General features: G+C 39.4%; 1 protein-coding gene across 1 annotated transcript in view; it reads left to right on the top strand.

The window, feature by feature from the left end:
- The window catches only part of Ktn1 (kinectin 1), an 88,939-nt gene that overhangs the window by 39,907 nt on the left and 28,875 nt on the right, over window positions 1–20,157 (top strand). The window contains exons 12-29 of the mRNA XM_038310686.1: window positions 498–566; window positions 2,139–2,176; window positions 3,275–3,365; window positions 3,726–3,794; window positions 4,267–4,304; window positions 4,414–4,495; window positions 5,478–5,546; window positions 9,324–9,358; window positions 9,765–9,855; window positions 10,429–10,497; window positions 11,513–11,550; window positions 12,492–12,582; window positions 12,726–12,794; window positions 14,065–14,102; window positions 14,730–14,820; window positions 14,898–14,966; window positions 15,660–15,697; window positions 18,819–18,909. Of these exons, the coding sequence (XP_038166614.1) occupies window positions 498–566; window positions 2,139–2,176; window positions 3,275–3,365; window positions 3,726–3,794; window positions 4,267–4,304; window positions 4,414–4,495; window positions 5,478–5,546; window positions 9,324–9,358; window positions 9,765–9,855; window positions 10,429–10,497; window positions 11,513–11,550; window positions 12,492–12,582; window positions 12,726–12,794; window positions 14,065–14,102; window positions 14,730–14,820; window positions 14,898–14,966; window positions 15,660–15,697; window positions 18,819–18,909 (1,176 nt within the window). The remainder of the gene's footprint in view (window positions 1–497; window positions 567–2,138; window positions 2,177–3,274; window positions 3,366–3,725; window positions 3,795–4,266; window positions 4,305–4,413; window positions 4,496–5,477; window positions 5,547–9,323; window positions 9,359–9,764; window positions 9,856–10,428; window positions 10,498–11,512; window positions 11,551–12,491; window positions 12,583–12,725; window positions 12,795–14,064; window positions 14,103–14,729; window positions 14,821–14,897; window positions 14,967–15,659; window positions 15,698–18,818; window positions 18,910–20,157) is intronic.

Here is a 20,157-nt window from a genome sequence, read left to right as displayed (position 1 = left end):
TTTATTTGTTTACATGTGTAACAGTAATAAAGAAAGATCATAAATTTGAGAGAGAGGGAGAGAAACCATTGGAGAGGTTGGGGGAATGGTATAATTATATTTTAATTTAAAAATTGCAAAAAAGAAAATATAAAACTTACAGAATACATTATATTCAAATAAACTTTCGTTTCAATGTCTAAATCATTAAGAAAATGGAATTAAAATAAATGTGATATGTCTTAATTCTAAATAGTGGTAAATAATTAACATTTAATCTTTGAACATTTGTTTAAAGATGAGCTCATCCACTTTCTTAGGACTTCTTGTGATAGTATCAGGGACAGTAAAACAGCCTAGATGTCTCCCTTGTAAATTAACAAAATGAAATGCTTAACTGCTTTAAATAAAGACAGTTTAAAGATAAACCAAGAACATGTCATCGTTGTATTCATGTGCACGTGGATATTTATTAATAACACATTTGTCCCCTCTTTTTTTTTTCTGTTGATGAAAAGGATATTTTGGAACAAAATGAGGCTTTGAAAGCTCAGATTCAGCAGTTCCATTCCCAGATAGCTGCCCAGGTAATGGTGCACTTTTACTTGTTTAATTAACCCTAGCTCTCCAGCTGTTTGAACAATTATCTGAACGCCTATGTAGTGCAGACTTCAGTAGTTGGGAGAATAGTCAGTGAATCAGTATGTACTGGCCCATGTTTCAGACACTTAGTGCTTGGGAAGCACTAAGAACCCCAAATCTGTATAATTAGAAGGATTAGGTGAAAGCACTCTCCCCTGGGAAAAATGCTCCAAACCCTGTCACAAATCAAAAGAGCTAGCCAGGTGGAGCCTAGCGTAGGGACTGATGTGTTGATTGATGCACTGCCACAGCATAGTAACTGAGCCTTAAGAATCAGATGACAGGGCAGCTGTGTTAGCCACAGCTTTCAAAATGTATTTGCAGAAGACCCAATATAAAATGTGTGCTTCAGTTTAGTTAATGGTAAACATTGCTCAGGCCTTTTTTAAAAAAATTAATGGTATGGTAAGACCTGCTATTTGACATCATTGCCCCATGCTTTGATTGATTGATAGATCAGTTTTGGGATATAAATGATAAAACATTTAGAAAAAGTAAAAGTTTCCACAAATACACATACTCTAAATTTCAGTTCAACTTTTAAATTATCAAAATTATTTGTAGCAACAAGTACTAGAAATTTGAATCTTGGGCTGGAGAGGTGGCTCAGCAGTAGAATGTGCCTGCTGCTGTTCTAGAGGATCAGAGTTCAGTTCCCAGCACCCATACCAGGCAATTCACAACTGCCTGTAACACCAACTCCAGGGGACCTAATGGCCCCCTCCATCATCTGAGCTCATGTGTCCATGTCCCCCCAACCTTAAAAGTGTCTTTTAGAGTTTAAACTCCAAACCTTTTTGTTTTTTTTTTTTTTTTTGGTTTTTCGAGACAGGGTTTCCTTGTAGTTTCTATTTCTAGAGCCTGTCCTGGAACTAGCTCTTGTAGACCAGGCTGGCCTCGAACTCAGAGATCCGCCTGCCTCTGCCTCCCGAGTGCTGGGATTAAAGGCGTGCGCTACCACCGCCCGGCCAAACTTTTTTTTAACTCCAAACTTTTTTGCACATAATTTTTTTTTCTGAATTGCTTTCTTATAGAGGTGATAGTTTAAAATTCACTGAGGTTGGATTGAGATCTTTATCATCAGCTGGCCGACTTGGTCAGAAGTGTTAGCAAGTGCTGAGAGCTGTTAGTAGGAGAAGGGGAGCACGTGCTTCTCGCCATTGTCTTAATCATTTCAGGAGACTTTGCTGAGGAAGAGATGCCCAGGGGTAGAGATGGTCTTTGTGAATGGACCTATGCCTTATGTACTTGTTGTGTGTCACTTTTATAGTTCCCAGGCCTGCCCACTTGCTTAAATCTTAATAGTCCGTGACGTGGTGTGTAATTTCCTAATACTGGCTGTTGGTGATCAGATGTGCTTTCAGAGTGATGGCTACTCACCATAGGCCAGATATGTCTTTAACAACTTTATATGTTAATTTCTCTTGTTTTTTTTAAAGCTGTGTTGTGATTATTATTTTACAGCTTTTAAGCTTTTTCTCAATTGCTCTTATGTTAATAATGTTTTTCTTTCTCAGACCTCCGCTTCAGTTCTAGCAGAAGAATTACATAAAGTGTAAGCCTGAATTCCACACTTCTCCTCTAATTGTGTCATAACGACTAACATACTTGTTTGATACAATTCAGAATTCATACTCTGATCTGTTTGAAAAATTACTCTAAATTCTATTTTGCTCTTTTCTGTTAGCCTGTGTTTGTTTAGTCTCCAAACATTGCATGTTTTTGTTGTTATTGTAGAAAGAGCTCGGCAAATGTTCCTTCTTTGGGATATTGGTGATTATGTAGAAGAGGCAATTGTGTTTTCAGAGCAGTGGAACGAAGTTAGTGCTTGTTGTGGCTCTTCTGCATCTAGCCCTGTGATAGTAGCCTGTACACCAGGATATGGGTTGTTATCTGCTGCATAACTACAGATATGGCTCAGTTGTTTGCAGATGATCTATAATCTGGGTTTGATGCCAGACTTCTTAATGTAAATTAACTTCTTTGACTCAAGTTTAAAAAGTGGATCTTTCTATGTATCTATCTGTGTATCTATGATTTTGAGGCCTCATTCTGTAGCCCAGGCTGGCCTTGAATTTGTGCTGATCCTCCTGCCTTAGCCTCTTGAGTACAGGTGTGAGCCATCATCCTGCTATGAAAAAGGACTATTTTGGACTGCAGGAATACCTTCACAAAAAAGGCTCTCACTGTCAAGCCTGATGACCCAAATTTTATCCTCTGATTTCACATGCTGGAAGGAGGAAGCAGACTTTTGCAAGTTGTCTTCTGCCACACGTGTGTGTGTGCGCACACACTGTCTTCTGATGCATGCACGCGTACATACACACACACTGTCTTCTGTCACACACGTGTGCGCACACACACAGTCTTATGCATGCACACACATTGTCTTCTGTCATGCATGCGCTCACACACACAGTCTTCTGTCATGCATGCACGCGCACACATAGTCTCTGTTGCATGTGCACACACAACGCACGCACGCTTGATATATTAGGGTGCTATGCTTTGTGACAGTTGCTCGTAGACTAAGTAGAGTCTGTAGAAAGAGAAACTACAGTTATATGAAACTTAGTTAAGATTATTCTTTCTAGGTAATTCTCAATCCTTTGGTAATGCTTATTAAAAGCACACATGTATTTCCTTTTTGAAGGATTGCAGAAAAGGACAAGCAGCTAAAGCAGACTGAAGATTCGTTAGCAAGTGAACATGACCACTTAGCAAGCAAAGAGGAGGAGCTCAAGGTACAGTGGCTCAGCTTCTGCTGCAGTATTTCATAGGACTCAGAGTGAAGACTGTAGTCAGGATGTGGTATGTAAAGGATGACAAAGGCTCTGGAAAGCATCACAAAGTGCTTTTTATTTCTGAGCTATAAATACTTCAGCTCTAAGAGGAAAAACCCAAAAGGTTTTACTCAGATGATGCATTTCATATCAATTTCAGAAATTTGGCAAGTAACAGAAATTGATGTTTCTTTTTGCTTTAGGAAATTTGTAATTTGAGACTTTTGCCTAACACTTAAAGTAGGACAGATATGCTGCCACAAAGTTTAAAGTAAATTTTATCAAACTCTTTTAAAACTTTGTACTTTTCTCTTGCTCTAGGATATACAGAATATGAACTTCTTATTAAAAGCTGAAGTGCAGAAATTGCAGTCCCTGGCTAATGAGCAGGTAGATTGGTTTTGCTTATTTACCTCTGAAGAGTTTTGATTTGCCTTTTCTTGTTTGTTTGAGGCTGTGAGCCCAGCTTTCTGTGTATAAATACTGTCTATAATGGTTACTTATGTTTGGCTTTGGGATGTATTATTGAGATCCTCTGCACAGACCACCTAGATGTCACCTATTCATATTGGAATGTTCATATGAAACAATGAATTCATCTTTTCTGAGATAGAAGAGATTGTTAAAACAATCTTAAAGTACTGCTTGCTTTAGTATTTTCCTTTTAATGTATAAAAGTGAAACTTTTTATCAGGAAAAATTGACCTCTGAGAAGTAAAAACTAATGGACAATAAGAAGACAAAAAGCACATAGTTTTGTTATCTTTAATCCAGATGTATGGAGATAACAGTTTTTGTATGGATAGATGAATAGTTTTATGGTTTTCTCAGAAATGATGTTTTCCCTTCATTCTGCACACAGGCTGCTGCAGTTCATGAGGTAGAGAAGATGCAGAAGAGGTGAGTGCTGCATTCTGTGCAGAGAAACTGGTGCTCATGTCCACGTGCCGCGCCGCTTCAGCTGAGGCTGACGGCTGCGCTGGTCGTAACTGCTGCTCTTCTCTTGCAGCATGCACGTGAAGGACGACAGGATACGAGAGCTGGAGGAGCAGCTGCAGCGGCAGATCGCAGGCAGAGTGGAGGAGTGCAAGGTGTGTGACTAAGCTGTGAACTCAGTTTTCTCAGAGCAACTCATGAGTTTAGTTATAATGACTAAAAGTGCTACTTATTAACACAGTCATTTGGAAATATTATTTCCTTAGTTTATTTGGTGACTTAGTGTTTTTGTTTTCTGGGTTTTTTTTTTTTTTTTTTTTTTTGGTTTTTCGAGACAGGGTTTCCCTGTAGTTTCTATTTCTAGAGCCTGTCCTGGAACTAGCTCTTGTAGACCAGGCTGGCCTCGAACTCAGAGATCCGCCTGCCTCTGCCTCCTGAATGCTGGATTAAAGGTGTGCACTACTACCAGCTGGCTGTGAATAGTGAATTTTTAATAGACTTTTATCTTTAAATAAATGTTTGAAATTTATTTTGCCCCAAGTATTCCTTGGCAATCTTTAAATGAGTACTTTACATTTGTGCAAAGTTCTTGCTGTCTACGCTGTTGCTGCAGTGCTAATCTCTGTTCAGCTCTGAACTTTTAAGTATGTATGTGTTGTCTGAGGTCCTGCGGTCATGCAGTCCCAAAGAATTACACAGAGGGCTACATTATTTATAAGTCGATTGGCCCATTAGCTCAGGCTTCTTATTAACTCATTCTTATAACTTACATTAGCCCATAATTCTTGTTTGAATTAGCCATGTAGCTTGGTACCTTTTTTGGTGAGGCAGTCACATCTTGCTTCCTCTGCGGCTGGGTCAGGACTGCAGAAAGAGCTTTCCTTTTCCCAGAATTCTACATTTCTAGTTGCCTCCCCTTCCTGTCTGGTTGTCCTGCCTGTACTTCTTGCCTGGCTACTGGCCAATTAGCGTTTTATTAAAATAAAATTGACAGGGTACAAACCATTGTCCCACAGCATGTATGTATGTAATTGCAGCATTGCTATGAACAGTATGGGGTTGCTTGTTGAAAATCTCAATTCAAATGATTACTGCCTTTCTCTTTCTCAAAAAGTAAATTGGGTTTTATCCCTCCAGATTCTGAATGACCAGAACAAAGCATTACAGCTGGAAGTTCAGAAGCTACAGGCTGCTGTTTCTCAACAGGTGAGCGTTTCCATGGAGTGTAAGAAGGTCTAGTGAGAAACCAGCTGATGGAGAGAGAAATTGTGCTGAAAGTTAGATGTGTCTTCCCATTGCACCTGCCCATTTTGTGCTTACCAGATTTCAAAATTAAAGTTTTGTGTCTCTGAGATGAAGCAAATGTTAATCTTTTCATTAAGTATTTTACAAAAAGAAAGAAAAGTCTGTTTTGGAGCCTCACCTTTTTCATACAAGCAGTGTGGTTTCTCGGAAAGGTGTGGGTTTGAGCTGTGGAGCTAACATCCCCGTCCTTTCACTTGCTCTCCACACCAGAGCTGCACTAAACGGTCTCTTAGAATTGAATGACAAGACTTGAATATATTGCTTAGTCTCATTTTTTTTTGCATATATGCCACATCTGAGTCATTTCTTTTTATTTAAAGTGTGTGTGTACATGTGTGTATGTACGTATGTATATAGTAGCAATTAGGATGATAAGGAATACACACATACAATATATACTCACATATTCTTAAAAAGTAACATATATATGTATGTGCACACACACACACTCCCAGTCATCTAAGTTGCCAATACCTGTCTCCCGAATGGCACCGCTTCCTAGGCAGCCTCCAGTGCTGTCCACGGTGCTGCTCTCACCTCTCTCACATAACCCTCGAATTATAATTGCATGAAGTGCTCTAGGAGCTGGCTAGATAGGTCAGCAGATAAAAGTATTTTCTACCAATCCATGGGTGACATGTATGCTTATTTTAAAACTTAATATGTGCCTGAGGCCTTTGTCTTTGCAAGTCAGGACAGCTTGTACTTTGCTTTAAACATGTATCTATTGCGTGCACACAGTGTGGGGCCTTCAGAGAACAGCTTGCAGTGTAGTTGAGGAATCAGTTCTCCACCATGTGGGCCCCAGGGGTTGAACCTGGGCATTAGCTTGGCGACAGGCACTCTCACTTCTGGGCCGTCCTCTATCCTTACTCTTCGGCATCTTGCAGTCGCCTTTCTATTTTCACTGACTGTGAAATAAGAGATAAAGTTAGTGTCTCTAAGTTTCTTTTCATTTCCACCTTTCTTTAACCTCCCCCTTCCTGTGCAGCAGTTAGAATTCCAAATGACAGTTAAGAGAGAACGAGTTTGTGATGTGAGATTCCCTGCTCTCTTGCCGATGGTTTTACTCTTGAGGAAGAGGTTGGCCTTCCTGAAGGAGAAGCCGGCAACATTGCTGTGCTGTTGTTCCTTCAGGTGTAGGACGGCAGAGGCCAGAGGCCCAGGTACGGGAGTGTTCAGACATGGAGGAGAGGGAGGCTGAGTGTCTGCAGGTTTGCGGGTCACTAGCTAATGCCTAGGGTGGCTGGGCGTGCTTGCAGATGTGATAGCCGAGCGGCAGCGTGCCTTTACTTTTGCTCCAGAAGGTTTTTAAGAGTTGTGATCAGGTTACTAAGTAAAAATCATGGGAAATTGCTTTTCTTTGCCTGACACCTATTCATGATCATACTGAATTATTGAAGGCTTAGCTTTGTCATACTGGAGCAAGTAATAGGACTGGATTAGGATGATAAAGAATGTAGTAAAATAAAAATGTTGGTCAGTATTTGAACCAAAGAACCAGCGTCGTTAACTGAATATGACTTTATTAAGGGAAGCTGAGTTCATTGAGTGTTTGTTTGAGTGCACACTAGATATTTGTGTCTATGCTGAGGCTCTGAAGGTGGTTGGAACTTGATTCTTGGCTTGAGGATATGACTTAATGTGCAGATAGCTGTGTATAGAAGAAAAGCATGGTGATTTAAATTATTGAGCTGTGTCTAGGTTTACAGTAAGATTTCATTTGAAGAGTGGAAGGGTAACATGGGACAGCTTAGCCAGGAGTTTGCTGAACAGTGAGGGCCATGGCTGGGAGAAAACCTCTCAGCAGCATGCTGGTGTACAGCAGGATCGACTTCAGAACACGCTGAGATGCTGCGTGAATGCAGAGAATAGGGATGGGGCTAGAGAAAGACTTGCTAGGGCCTAATTAGGAAAAGCTTTGTTCATTGTGTCAGGCTTGTGAACATGATGTAACCATGAAGAGCATTGCAAGGATGGACAAACATTTACTCTACGTGTGAGAGAACTCACAGTGATGGAAGTGGGGTGTCCTAAGGTAGGAGTCAGAGAAGCAGTAGGATCCAGTGAGAGCCTAGGACAACTAAATAGATAAGGCACAGGTAAGCTGGGCTTTATCGTGCTGACTATTTTGTAAGGTGGGGTTCATTGATACAAATGCGGATTAAAGACTTTTCATGAGAGTTTTAAGTTTATAAAAAGTAACCTCTGTCAGAGTTGTTTCTACACTATCACACTGATGTAATCTGGGAATTTCTTCTCTCCTTTTTTTCATAATGGAACAATTTTTCCTCATTGGGATGCCTTTCCTTTGCAGCTAACAAAGCAATTTTTATGAAGTACAGACAAAATTTCGGACATTGTTGTGTTCAGGATGAGTAAAGATGAGGACCTGCATTTAGGCACCAAAGAGAAGGGAATGATTTAAAAAAATAGAAGAGGTGGAATCTTAGGCCTCAGATTTAGCAATGGAAACATTAGTTTATTTTTGAAAATGAGTATAATGAGATAGGCTTTAAAAATCGGAAATGAACAGAATTAGGAGATTGTTTAATGAGGTGTGGATAGAAAACTCCAGACCTGTTTGGCCAGATACGAGATTGCATGAGTGAGAATGTGGAGGGAGAAAGCTTTGCTTCCAGACACACGACAGTAACCCCAGACATTTGTCCGTGAGCACATGCTGGGTTCTAGGACTGAAAGGTCAAGTGTGTATGGCCAGTTTTAATGTCATGTTTTCCATGCTTTATAAGGAGATGTATTGTGAACTGCTTCTGCAGTGCACACACACTTTTTAATATAGTCTCTATTGTGGTCTGGTAACTTTTATTATTTCTGTCTACTTGTTCAAAACCCATTGATTATAAATAAGATTTATGCAATTGAATTTGTATTAGACTTCAGTGTTGGGGTAAAACAGTTGAAAAAAGGAAAGGCTATGCCTGACCGTGGTAGCACGTGCCTTTAATTCCAGCATGCTGGAGGCAGAGGCAGGTGGATCTCTGTGAGTTCGAGGCCAGCCTGGTCTACAAGAGCTAGTTCCAGGACAGGCCTGAAAACTACAGAGAAACCCTGTCTTTAAAAAAAAAAAAAAAAAAAAAAAAAAAAAAAAAAACCAAACAAACAAAAAACAAACAACAACAAGGAAACGGTGACTTTAGCCTTTAAATGCCTAATTTTTTTTTTTATATTTGAGGAAATCTTTCCATTATCACTTAGTGACTGAAAATTACCCTTACGTTCCTAGTTCATTTTGCTAGTGCCATGTCCCTCCTTTTGTATCCTGGACCTAGATGCCTTTTTTCTGCTCTTTTGAATAAAAAATTTGTAATTGTTAAATTTAGTCTTCAAAGAAGGACTAAATTTTGGAATTACTTAGAATCCTGAACTATTTCCACAGAATCTTTTTCTAAATTAATCTTTTTTTAAAGTTATTTTTATTGAGCTATATATTTTTCTCTGCTCCCCTCTCTTCCTCTCCCTCTCCCTTTCCCGTCTACCATCTCTTATGGTCCCCATGCTCCCAGTTTACTGAGGAGATCTACTTCATTAGATCCATGTATGTCTCTCTCAGGATCCTCTTTGTTGTCTAGGTTCTCTGGGATTGTGAATTGTAAACTAATTTTATCTTATGCAAACTTGGTAGAATTAAGCCTTTTTTGTTGTTTTTGTTTTTAGCCTAATAAAGATATTATGGAACAAATGGAAAAGTGGTAAGAGTTTAACTTTTCATTACTTTGGTGACTCATTCCTACCAAATTTGTGGTGACAGAATAGTTAGCTGTAATAATCTAGGTTCTTAAAGTTCTATTTGTGTTTTGTGGTAGAAAAGAGTGCTCTGGACCGTGGTTTATTGAGGGTTACTGTGGTGTGTTTGTGGGTGTCATATGATATGGATTGACTTGTTCAGGCAGTTGTCATCCATATATTACCTGAGCATGTTTTACTTATTGGTGAGGAGTCCACCTTAACACCATGATTGAGATCCTCCGAAATCTTTCTAGAATTAAAAGTTCATAATGAATGAGAGACATAGGGGCTGATCTATATAAAATACTTAAGAATGATATTTACCTTGATTAAGTAGTTCATACATATGTTTTAAATTTATAATTTCAGCATTCAAGAAAAAGATGAAAAGTTAAAGACGGTAGAAGAATTACTTGAAACTGGACTCATTCAGGTGGCCACGAAAGAGGAGGAGCTGAATGTAAAGCATTTTCCAGCTTGTTTTCCGTGTGTCATTTTGTCAGTATGGAGGGTTTCTCTGATTGTGTGCTGTATGTTACAAGTTCAGAAACAATTTAATTTAAATGGTAGTTCTTTAGAAACTGAAAATGGATAGATGATTGTAGTATCCATCACCTCAGTTAGATTGATGCTGTCACTACAGTTTGTAGTGTGTGTTTTCCTCTGGCACTGTGTTCAGTTGTAACCAGCAGACATCCTAAGTCTGCGACTGGCTGTGGGGTGAGAAAGTCAAGTGCACCTGCTCCGTGCTCACTGCTCCTTACTAGATTAACACGAACCTTTGGGAAAGTAAATTAAAAGATGTAATTGAATTTATAACTGCTGTGGCTCAGCTGAGAAGTGGCACACTGGGTCTTTGAGGGTGTCGGCACTTCAGTGGAGATGTGTATAGTGATAACTGAATTTCAGAATGGCTGACTAACTATCAGGTTATAGGGAAAAGGGTAGAAGAGGAAGAATGGACTAGCTTATTTTGAACTAGCGAGTGTTTCAAGAATAAAAAACTATGTTATGCTTATGGTTTTGAAAACAGGCCATAAGAACAGAAAACTCAACCCTGACGAAAGAAGTTCAAGAATTAAAGGCCAAGCAGAGTGACCAGGTAATTCATATTGTGTAATGCTTACTGTTGATCCTACACATTTCTCCTTATAGTAGGCACAGCTGGTGTTTGAATTGCAACACCCAATTGTTTCTTTTCCAAGGCTGAATTTTTCAATTAAATTTTTAATCAGTGAATCATTAGTGACTTGAGTGGTAATAGAAGCTGCTGTTTGTTGAAGACTGTCTGCATGCTAGGTGGGCACTCCATGAACTACTCCAAATAGGATTTCATTCTTTTTTTTCTTTATATTTTATGTATATGAGTGTTTTGCTTGTATGTATGTCTGTGCATCACATGCAGGCAGTGCCCCTAGAGGTCAGTAGAGGGCATCAGATGTCCTGGGTCTGGAGTTTGAGATGGTTGTGAGCGGCTACGTGGGTGCTAGATACTGAACTTGGGTTCTCTGAAAGAGTATCAAGTGCTTTCAACTTTTGAGCTATCTCTCCAGCCCAACTTTTTTTTATTAAAAATATTTATTATTATCGTTGGTGTTGCTGTTTGTAGGATATGTGAAGGTACGAATGTACCAGGGATGGCCTGTGGAGGTCACAGGACAACTTAGGAAGTGCTCTCTCCGTCCACATTCTTGGACATCATCAGGCTTGGGTGACAAGCACTTTACCCTCTGAGCCATCTTGCTGGCCATTTTCTTTCTTTTTTTTAATACAACAATAAAGGGTTTTGACTACACATATAAATCAAGTCTAATGATGGCAAAAAGACTACATGAATTGAGACAGTTTCTTAGGTATAATTTTTTCCACCTGGTTAGAATTACTAAGTAATTAAGCATTTATCTAATGATTATTCTCCTGTGATGCGCTCAAATCTGCTTATTTTCAAAATGTTCCTCATTTTTACCATTATGATGTAAAGAAAATCTAGAGTTTCTGGGCTTTCTTTTTCCTTTTTGATTTGAATTTGTATAATAACAAATTTAGGGATTATGTATATTTCTCTGACTCACTTATAATTTGAAAAGTTACTAAATTATGCATCTTTCTATTTCTAGGTTTCTTTTGTGTCTCTAGTTGAAGAGCTTAGGAGAGTGTAAGTGATAACATTGTTGTAAATTGGTGTTTTTACTTACTAGTGCTATTAAATGGAGTTTTATTTATTTGGAATAGTTGACATACATTATTACCCCCCCCCCTCTCTCTCTCTCTCTCTCTCTCTCTCTCTCCATCCACCTATCCACCCATATCTATCTCTCTATCTCTCTGCCTGCCTACCTATCTTCTATCTATAAGTGACATACATTACTTGCCCCTACTTCCCCCTATTTCTCACCCTCTCTCCCTTTCTAGTCCAGTCTGGCCAGGATTTTTCCGACTACTTGGGCCTGGTGTCTTAACTCCTGCTGCTTTTCTGTCACCTTCCTGAGGACTGAGATAGTGTATACACCACTCCTGACTCAGTTGAACCTGCATTCTAGAATTTCTATCAGTGAACTAAGGGAGATTAGCAGTGCTATCCAAATTGAAAGATTTCATCTATTTTAAAATCCATTTTCATAATTGATTCTTTTTTCATGTGACATCAATTGTTAATTTTCCGTGTTTAGCAGAAGCTATTACAGATGAGCTTATGTTGCACAGAGATACAGTTTCAAGCATGCGTTCCCCTTGCAAGGTACCTGTTAGCTTTGATGTCATATTGTGTAGTAGCTCAAAATCCTATAAGCCCATGTCCTTGGATGGAGCTTGATCTCCCTGGTGTTGGGATTTTAATGGCACACATGGTAGGTGTCCTGTGTATTTTGAAGCACACCACCATCTTCTTGTATGCACAGATTTCTAGTAGCTGTTGATTACATTCTTCCTGAAAGGAGTGTTAAGTATTTTCTCTGCTTGTCTGTGAAGTAGGGTATTGTTTCACTTTCCATGAAGGAGTTGGCTTGGAGAGTTCTTATGTCATGGTGCTGTTTTTATGCTTAGTTGGTGGGTCTCAGTGATTTCTAGTCAAGTTAATATTTGATTTGTTTGTTTAAGGATCCATGAGAAAGATGGACAGATCAAGTCTGTTGAAGAGCTTCTAGAAGTTGAACTTCTCAAAGTTGCTAATAAGGAGAAAACTGTTCAGGTATTAGGAGAGAGAACAGTGTCTGGGTTTTCTGTTCAACTTGAGTTAATGCCATTTGATTCCATGTGTTTATATGTTGCATTTCTTTGTCAACTTCAGTGTGTTTTCCATTGTCCAATCTTGTCTGTTTTATCATTGTCAAGGCTTTGAAACAGGAAATAGAGGTTCTAAAAGAAGAAATAGGAAATGCCCAGCTTGAAAAGGCTCACCAGGTAAAAATCCCAGAGCCACAGCATGACAGACTTAGTAGTGCCTATGTTGTTTATGAGCTACTTTTACATTTGGTTCTTCTTGCTACTCAGAAAAGCCCTTTAATAGCCTACTACAAGTACATTTATTTATATTCCTTTTTAAAACCTTTTACTAAGGCCCTCTTCTAGAACAAGTTCTCTGTATTAATGTTTCATTTTAATCTGTTTAAAAATATGCAAAATACAGAACACTGGTAAAACAAACTGCATGGACCAGAATGTGTTGTTACAGAATGTATTCATCCTCTGAATGTAGCAAAAAAAAAAAAAAAAAGAGTTTCCTTAGAGATTCTAGAAGTAGACTTTACTTGGTAGATGGGTTTTATTAAATTTAATCTGATAAGTCTTCATTAAAATGATGAGATTGTGTGGAAGAGATGATTTGTTCATCCATTGGATTAATGCAACAGCCTGTCAAAAGCCCTATGCTAGGATTGGAGATAGTGTTTTGTGACTGGACCTTCATGAGAGGCTCCTTCTGAAGAGCTGACATCTGAATCAGGGCCGTGAGGGAATGGGGTACAGTGTTAGATTGCCTGTGACTAACTGGAAAGGAAGCCCGGGGCTGGGGAGGGTAAAGTGCTCATTGTACCAGCACAGGATTGGAATTCAGATCTCCAGCTTTTCTGTAGAAGCTGAGCATGGCAGTACACAGCTGGAGGGTAGAGACAGGAAGATGTTAAGACCTCCCTGGCCAGTCAGGTTAACCAGATCCAAGCGTCAGGTTCAATTAAGAGACCGTTTCAGAACATGACGTGCAGAGCAGTAGATGAGTGTAGATTCACCATGTTGACCTCTGCCTCTTGCACATTTGTGGACGCATGCGCATTTAACACACAGAAAATCGTAAACAGGTAACACATATAAATAAGTAAGAAATTAAGGAAAACACAGAGTGCTGTAGAGCAAATGTTCCTAAGGACCAGGCTGGAGAATTCTGATACTGCATGGAAGTGTGTGGAGACGGGAAGACTCATGTTCTTAACTGTGGCAGTACCTCTTTATGCAGGTGTGCTGTTTATAATAAACAAAGTCATTACTTTGGCCCTGCCCTGTTATTATTTACTGTCACTGGAACTAGAGGAGGTGAAATGTAAACTCATCCAATTTTGGCATGGACAATTTAGCGTGGACTTTATATTTTGAAGTGTACACATTATAAAGATTCACAACATAAGCTTGATGAGTTAGAGAAGGATCTTGAATTGCTTTTCTGTCGCTTGTGTTCTAGTTATCCGTCACCTCTCACGTTCAGGAGCTTCAGAACTTGTGAGTAATGTTTGTCTCATTTTCCTATAAATGTCTCTTTTCTACAAGTTAAATTTAATGAAAATTGTAGCTTTTTTATAATTTGATTTCATTGTTCTGGAAAATACTGAGTTTTTTCAAAAGTCCTTAGGATTTTTTGTTTGTTTTTTGTAAGTCTTTGGTTCTCACCATATTTGAACAGCTATTGTTTTGTGGGAAGGAGGTGGTGGTGTGGGAGCCCCATTCTCTGGAGTTATAATTGTAGTATACCGTAAGTGGAGATGTTGCTTCCTGCATATTTTAATTACATGTGAAACTGGCCTTGGAATTGACAGCTGAGCCTGTTTGCTAAGCTGTGTGAATTTACTGATACTGTCCAGATGGGATGATGTGGGGTAAGAGTAGAGCTCCATGAATTCCTCCATTCTCTGTGTTGAGGGATAGCTTGACTTTGTGTATCTTACACTTTTTAATTTTATATCTCAAATCTTGTATTCCTTTATATTAAAATGGTTTGTAGAAATATTTATTTCTACCATAGTACAGTGGACTTGGACTACAAAAACACCTGGGTATTTTTAGTCTTCAACACTTTTGCTTTTTAAGATCATGTAAAACTTTTACTTGTCCCTCTTAATAACTTGCCAGATTAAGAGGCAAGGAAGAAGAGGTGAACGCTATGAAGGCTGCGTTAGAAGACAAAGACAGAGACCTGACGGACAGAGGGAAATGGATACAGGTGAGAAGCTGCAAACAGCAGTGAGAGCAACCCTTTCTCTGATAGCTGAGTATGAATTCATATCTATTCTTTTTAAGGATCTTCAAGAAGAAAATGAATCTTTGAAGGCTCATGTTCAGGAGGTGGCGCTGCCTACTTTGTCAGAGGTACAGTATAAACATGAGTGTGCTACGGAAGCAGCGTGCGTCCCGTGTAACACTCTAGAAAGTAAGAGGGAAGATGTTCTCAGCTTGGGTGTTGTGCCATAGTTCAGTTATTGCTCTCGTTAACTTGTATTACTGTGAAGCCAAGTTTAACTGCCTGATTTGTCAAGCTAATAGTATAAGCACTTCTTTTTCCTTTCTTTGTCAAATAGACTCAGGCTTATGTTAACTGTGCTGCTTATTTGGTACACTAATCTAGAATCCTGGAACTCACTCTCTAGACCAGGCTGGCTTCGAACTCAGAGATCCTCTTGACTCTGCCTCCCAAGTGCTGGGATTAAAGGCCTGCACTGCTACCACCTGGCTTAAAAAATACTTTTTGAAAGATAAGTGATCAGGAAAACTCATTCCCCCAGGCTTGTTGGCTCACACCTGTGATCCCATCCCGATCCCATCCCTTGGAAGGCTGAAGTAAAAGGGTCACTGTGGGCTTGAGGCCAGCCTGGGCTACATAGTGAACTCCTGTTTCAAAAATCTACAGAAATGAAAGCATTTCATTTTTAATAAACAATTAAATTAATCTTAAATTTCGCATGATTATATTTTTATTTTATAGTTGGGTATAATGTCGGCATACATTTGTTTTGATGATGATTTGTTTTGATGCTAACATTAAAAGGTAAATCTGTTTCTTAGGTGTGTTCAACACCACGATTTGAAGAACTTGAAAATATGTAAGTATGCTTTTAGCTAGTATTTTGATGAGGTGTGCCAGAATGTGCTTAAATTAATTTTTATGGGTCTTTGATTTCATGGTCAAGTATTAATTATAATCTAGAGACAGATAAGAGAAATTCCTGCTTGCTGAGTAGTAGAGACCCTTTAAATGTTTAAGAATACCTGAAGACTTGCCCATTTTCTCCAGTATTCTTTCTGCAAATATAGACTTTTTCCACAAACAAATTGTTCAATTATTATAAAGAGGAAATCAGTTGATTTCCATTTAATCAGTAGATAGTCCTAGCCATAGCCAATCGTGGCCATATTGTAATTGTACTTGCTTTTAGGAAGCATGGATCTTGTCAAGCTAGTTCCATGCTGAATAATAAAAATATCAGCACCACTTAGATCATAGAGATCTGCCTTCTTAGGTGTTCATACCAGAATAGTATTATAGTACTGTTTTTATCCTGCAAAAGTCATTATTTTTTGAGACAGAGTCTCACTTTGTTGCCCAGGCTGGCTTCAAACTTACTCGGTAGATCACCACCACACCCAATAAATGTTTGATTTCCTTCCTTCCTTCCTTCCCTCCCTCCCTTCCTCCCTCCCTCCTTCTCTCTCTCTCTCTTTTGTTTTTTTTTTTGAGACAGAGTGTCCCTGTGTAGCTTTGGAGCCTGTCGTGGAACTAGCTCTTGCAGACCAGGCTGGCTTCGAACACACAGAGATCCACCTGCCTCTGCCTCCCGAGTGCTGAGATTATAGGCGTGCACTACCACCCACCGCCCAGCTCAAAGATGTTTTTCTTAAACTACATCACAAACTAGAGAATTAAAACTAGGCTCACTTTAAACATTCATTGTATGTGTACCTGTGGTTTTGTCAGCCATGGTGCGTGTGTGTAGGCTAGAGGGACAACTTACGGGAATCAGTTTTCTCCCTCAGCCATGTTGCTGTGAATCGAATTGAGGTTGTCAGGCTTGGTGTCAAGTGCCTTCACTTGTTTGATGGGCCATCTCATTGGCCTGAGGAGGATTACTTTTGAGAGCTTTTTCTTTGGCAGGATATCCATCAGCATTGACATTTGTTTAAGAAGAGCCTTCTTTGAACAGTGTCTTTAAGATTATGTAAATTGTAGGTTGTGTTTTTGAATACAAGGGACTGGCTTTTCTGGGCATCATGATTGTGTATGTATTTATAGACCTGTTCACTGAGTAGCTACCAGGATATTTTTCTCTCATCTGCTAGTAGGAGCTCAGAGATACATTTATGGCCTCTTGCACTATGTGTATAATCACTAAAGTATATAGTTTTAGGATTATTTTTATCCTTAATTTTTCTTGACCTGCCCTGTCATTTCCTTTTTAAGACAGGGTCCCACTGTGTAGCATTGAGTGGCCTGAGGCTCAGACGATCTCCTTGCCTCTGCCTCCTAAGTTCTGGAACCTTTAGATGTGTACAGTGGACCTGGTTCTTGACCTTTTCTTTGGTAACTAGTAGACTTTATTGGGGAGAAGCCCTTTTAGATCTCCAGAAAAGACTGCGAAGTCTAGTTTGCATTCCAGCACTCGTTTCCTCCTGTCACCAACATGGCAACATTGACACAGCATACCCCGTACCTCCGCTGAACATGTCAGCATTGACGCAGTATACCCCGTACCTCTGCTGAACATGTCAGCATTGACGCAGCATACCCCGTACCTCCGCTGAACACAAAGCTGTGGTTGTTAGCGGAACACCGTGTTTAAGAACAACAAACACATCATCACTGTGTCATGAGGGGCAAGTTTTCCTCTCCTTCAAGGATCCTCTTGTTAACCTTTTCACCACTCCCTCCTCTTCTCCTCCCCATTCACTCTCCAACCAGCATCTCCCTTGAAAACCTGGTGTACAGGGACTGCCTTCCTCTGTAGTTTACCTTTTCCGGAGGGAGGGACCTGGTTGGAGCCTTACCGTACACGGCCTTCTTAGATTGGCTTCCCTCAGGGCAATACACCTAAGACTCGCCTGCCTTTCCACCATCCATTCCTTTTTTCTTTCTCTTAGTTTTTATTTCTCCCCTCCCCTCTTCTCTTCCTCCACCTTTTTCTTTCTTTCTTTTTTTTTTCATTCAGGAAACAAGGTTTCCTTTGTAGCCCAGGCTGGCCTTGAACGTACTTGTAGTCTTCTTACCTCAGCTTCTTGAATGCACTCATGTGCCCATATGTCTGGCTTTCTTTCCATTTTTTTTTTAAATTTTACTGTTTATGTATGCCTTTGTGTCATTTTTTTTTTGTACGTGCCTATAATTTCTTGACACTTTCTAAATTAATGAAGGATAAAAGTAGTGTTCTACTCAGCAAATACTTGATGAGTCTTGTATGTCTTTAGACATTGGGGATACTGAAAAGGATAAAGATAGGTTCTAGCCCTGAGAAAATAGACACATCCTTCTGTGGTGTTAGGTGTTGAGAGAACTCTGTTTTTAGAATGGAAAGGGCAGTTGGAATTGGCTTGGGCTAAATTGAAGCCTTACATGTGTGAGGGAAGGCTCACTGGGTAAAGGTGCTTGTTGCCAAGCCTGAGACTCTGGTTGAGAGAGAAACTGACTTCTTGGTACTGTGGTACATAGTCACACAGGCGCCGCGCTCCACACACGGTGGAGAGAATTGACTCCTGACAGTTATTTCCTGGCTTTTAGTGTGTGCCGTGGTGTCTGTATACCTACCTACCCTTTACTCCGTCTTTAGAAATAAACTACAAAGTTGAAAGAAGTAGAAGTATCAAATTAAACAGTATGTATGTATCTTTAGTACAAGGATTGTTTTCTAACTTCTAGGGTTAATGAATTGTGGCTAAGACTTTTTTTTATAGTAAGTAGCCGAATTGCTGTTTTGTATTTAGCATTTTAGTTTTTTTCTCTTGTGCAATGCCATATTTACTTAAGAAGTGTTAGAATAAAGTATGTTGCTTTATTGTTTTGACGAGGAAACAGAATACTCTTGGAAATACTGTTTTTTAAAACAAATCCTAAGTAGATAGAATACAGAAATGGCTGGTAGGCATTGATTGTGCTGTCTTTTTCTCAGGGACAATAGCAGAGTCTGGATTTTCTTTGTACAGTAGTACTAAATAAGGTCCTTGTAAAAATTCTAGGTTGAAAGAAAAGGAAAATGAAATTAAGAGAATAGAAGCTATATTAAAAGATACAAAGAGTGATCTTTCCAACAAATCAAAGCTGTTACAGGTAAGTGTGAGTACTTAAAATTAATTAGTGAATGAGTTATTATCTTTGATCAGGTTGTGGGCTGGTTCTGTCTTTTGAGAAAGTGCTCATTTTAAGTTCCGGTGTTAAGACTTTTCATAGAAATGCCTTTCTTGACTTTTTAACAGTTTGTTTTGTTTCGTGTTGACCAAATTCAGGGAATCTAAGGCCTTGTACGTGCAAGACAAATGCTCTGTCTATACTTACCTACATCACTAGTTTTTGATTCTTAAAGTTTTTTTTGAGACAGTGTCTCAGCCTGGCCTTGAACTTGCTATGAAACCCCGGCTAGCCTCTAACTTGTGGTCCCCCTCTTGCCTCTGAGCTGGAGTATTGGAATTAAAGGCGTGTGAGTCACCATGCCCAGCTGCCCTTTACCTTTAGTGAGTTTGTTCATTCTATACTGTATAAGCAATCACAGCTGATGAAGATACCTGGAGTATTTAGGGTTGTTCTCTAGTTACAAGTATACTCCATTAGCTATTGTTGCAAATGTATTTTGAATACTATTTGTCTTATACTTTCCTAGAAGTAACATTTTGTGTTAATGGTTTAAACAAGTTTACTTTGTTTTCAGAGCGATTTGTAGTTTAAAGAGAAACTCAGTTTGTACTTTCTGTGTAGTTACTATTCAAAGTAGCCACAGACATTAGCCTGAAGGAGCAGTGAATCTGTAGCAGCGGGCAGTACCTTGGAGCAGCCTGGTCCATGTTCGTACGTTGTTCTGTCACAAGCCCTCTCTCACTAAGTACAATTATGTTCAGTTTTGTTAGGCCACGCTGAAATGCTCCTTGAATGTGTTCTTACTTATGCCACACTCTTGCCAACAGGACTGTTTCCCCTTCACGTCCATCATTGGCAATTATCCCTTAGGAAGGGAAGCTAAATTATCTGTCAGCACTGCAGTGTTCCCCACGGGATTTTATAACGGTAGCAGCAGGCATCTCAGGTTGTCGCTGCCCCTGTCTGGAGTCTGTTCATATTTCTAGATGACAGAAGAGCCTGCAACAATGCTGCAGTGTGGTGCTTGAGAACCTTTCCTTGGCAGATGCATGCCACCCTACACTAGAGTCTTAAAGGTTGTTGGGTCAGTTTATTCTACTGAAACATATGCCTTCCAAGGCTAGAACTAAATGAAGTTACTGTATTTTAATTTGGTAGTGCTTTTTATTTTTTATTTTTTCTTCGAGACAGGGTTTCTCTGTGTTAACAGCCCTAGCTGTCCTGGAA

Source organism: Arvicola amphibius, chromosome 13 (genome assembly GCF_903992535.2).
Source record: "Arvicola amphibius chromosome 13, mArvAmp1.2, whole genome shotgun sequence".
In the NCBI taxonomy this organism is placed as follows: domain Eukaryota; kingdom Metazoa; phylum Chordata; class Mammalia; order Rodentia; family Cricetidae; genus Arvicola; species Arvicola amphibius.
The sequence above is the reverse complement of the archived record's forward strand: the minus strand, read 5'-3'. Positions and strand labels throughout refer to the sequence as shown.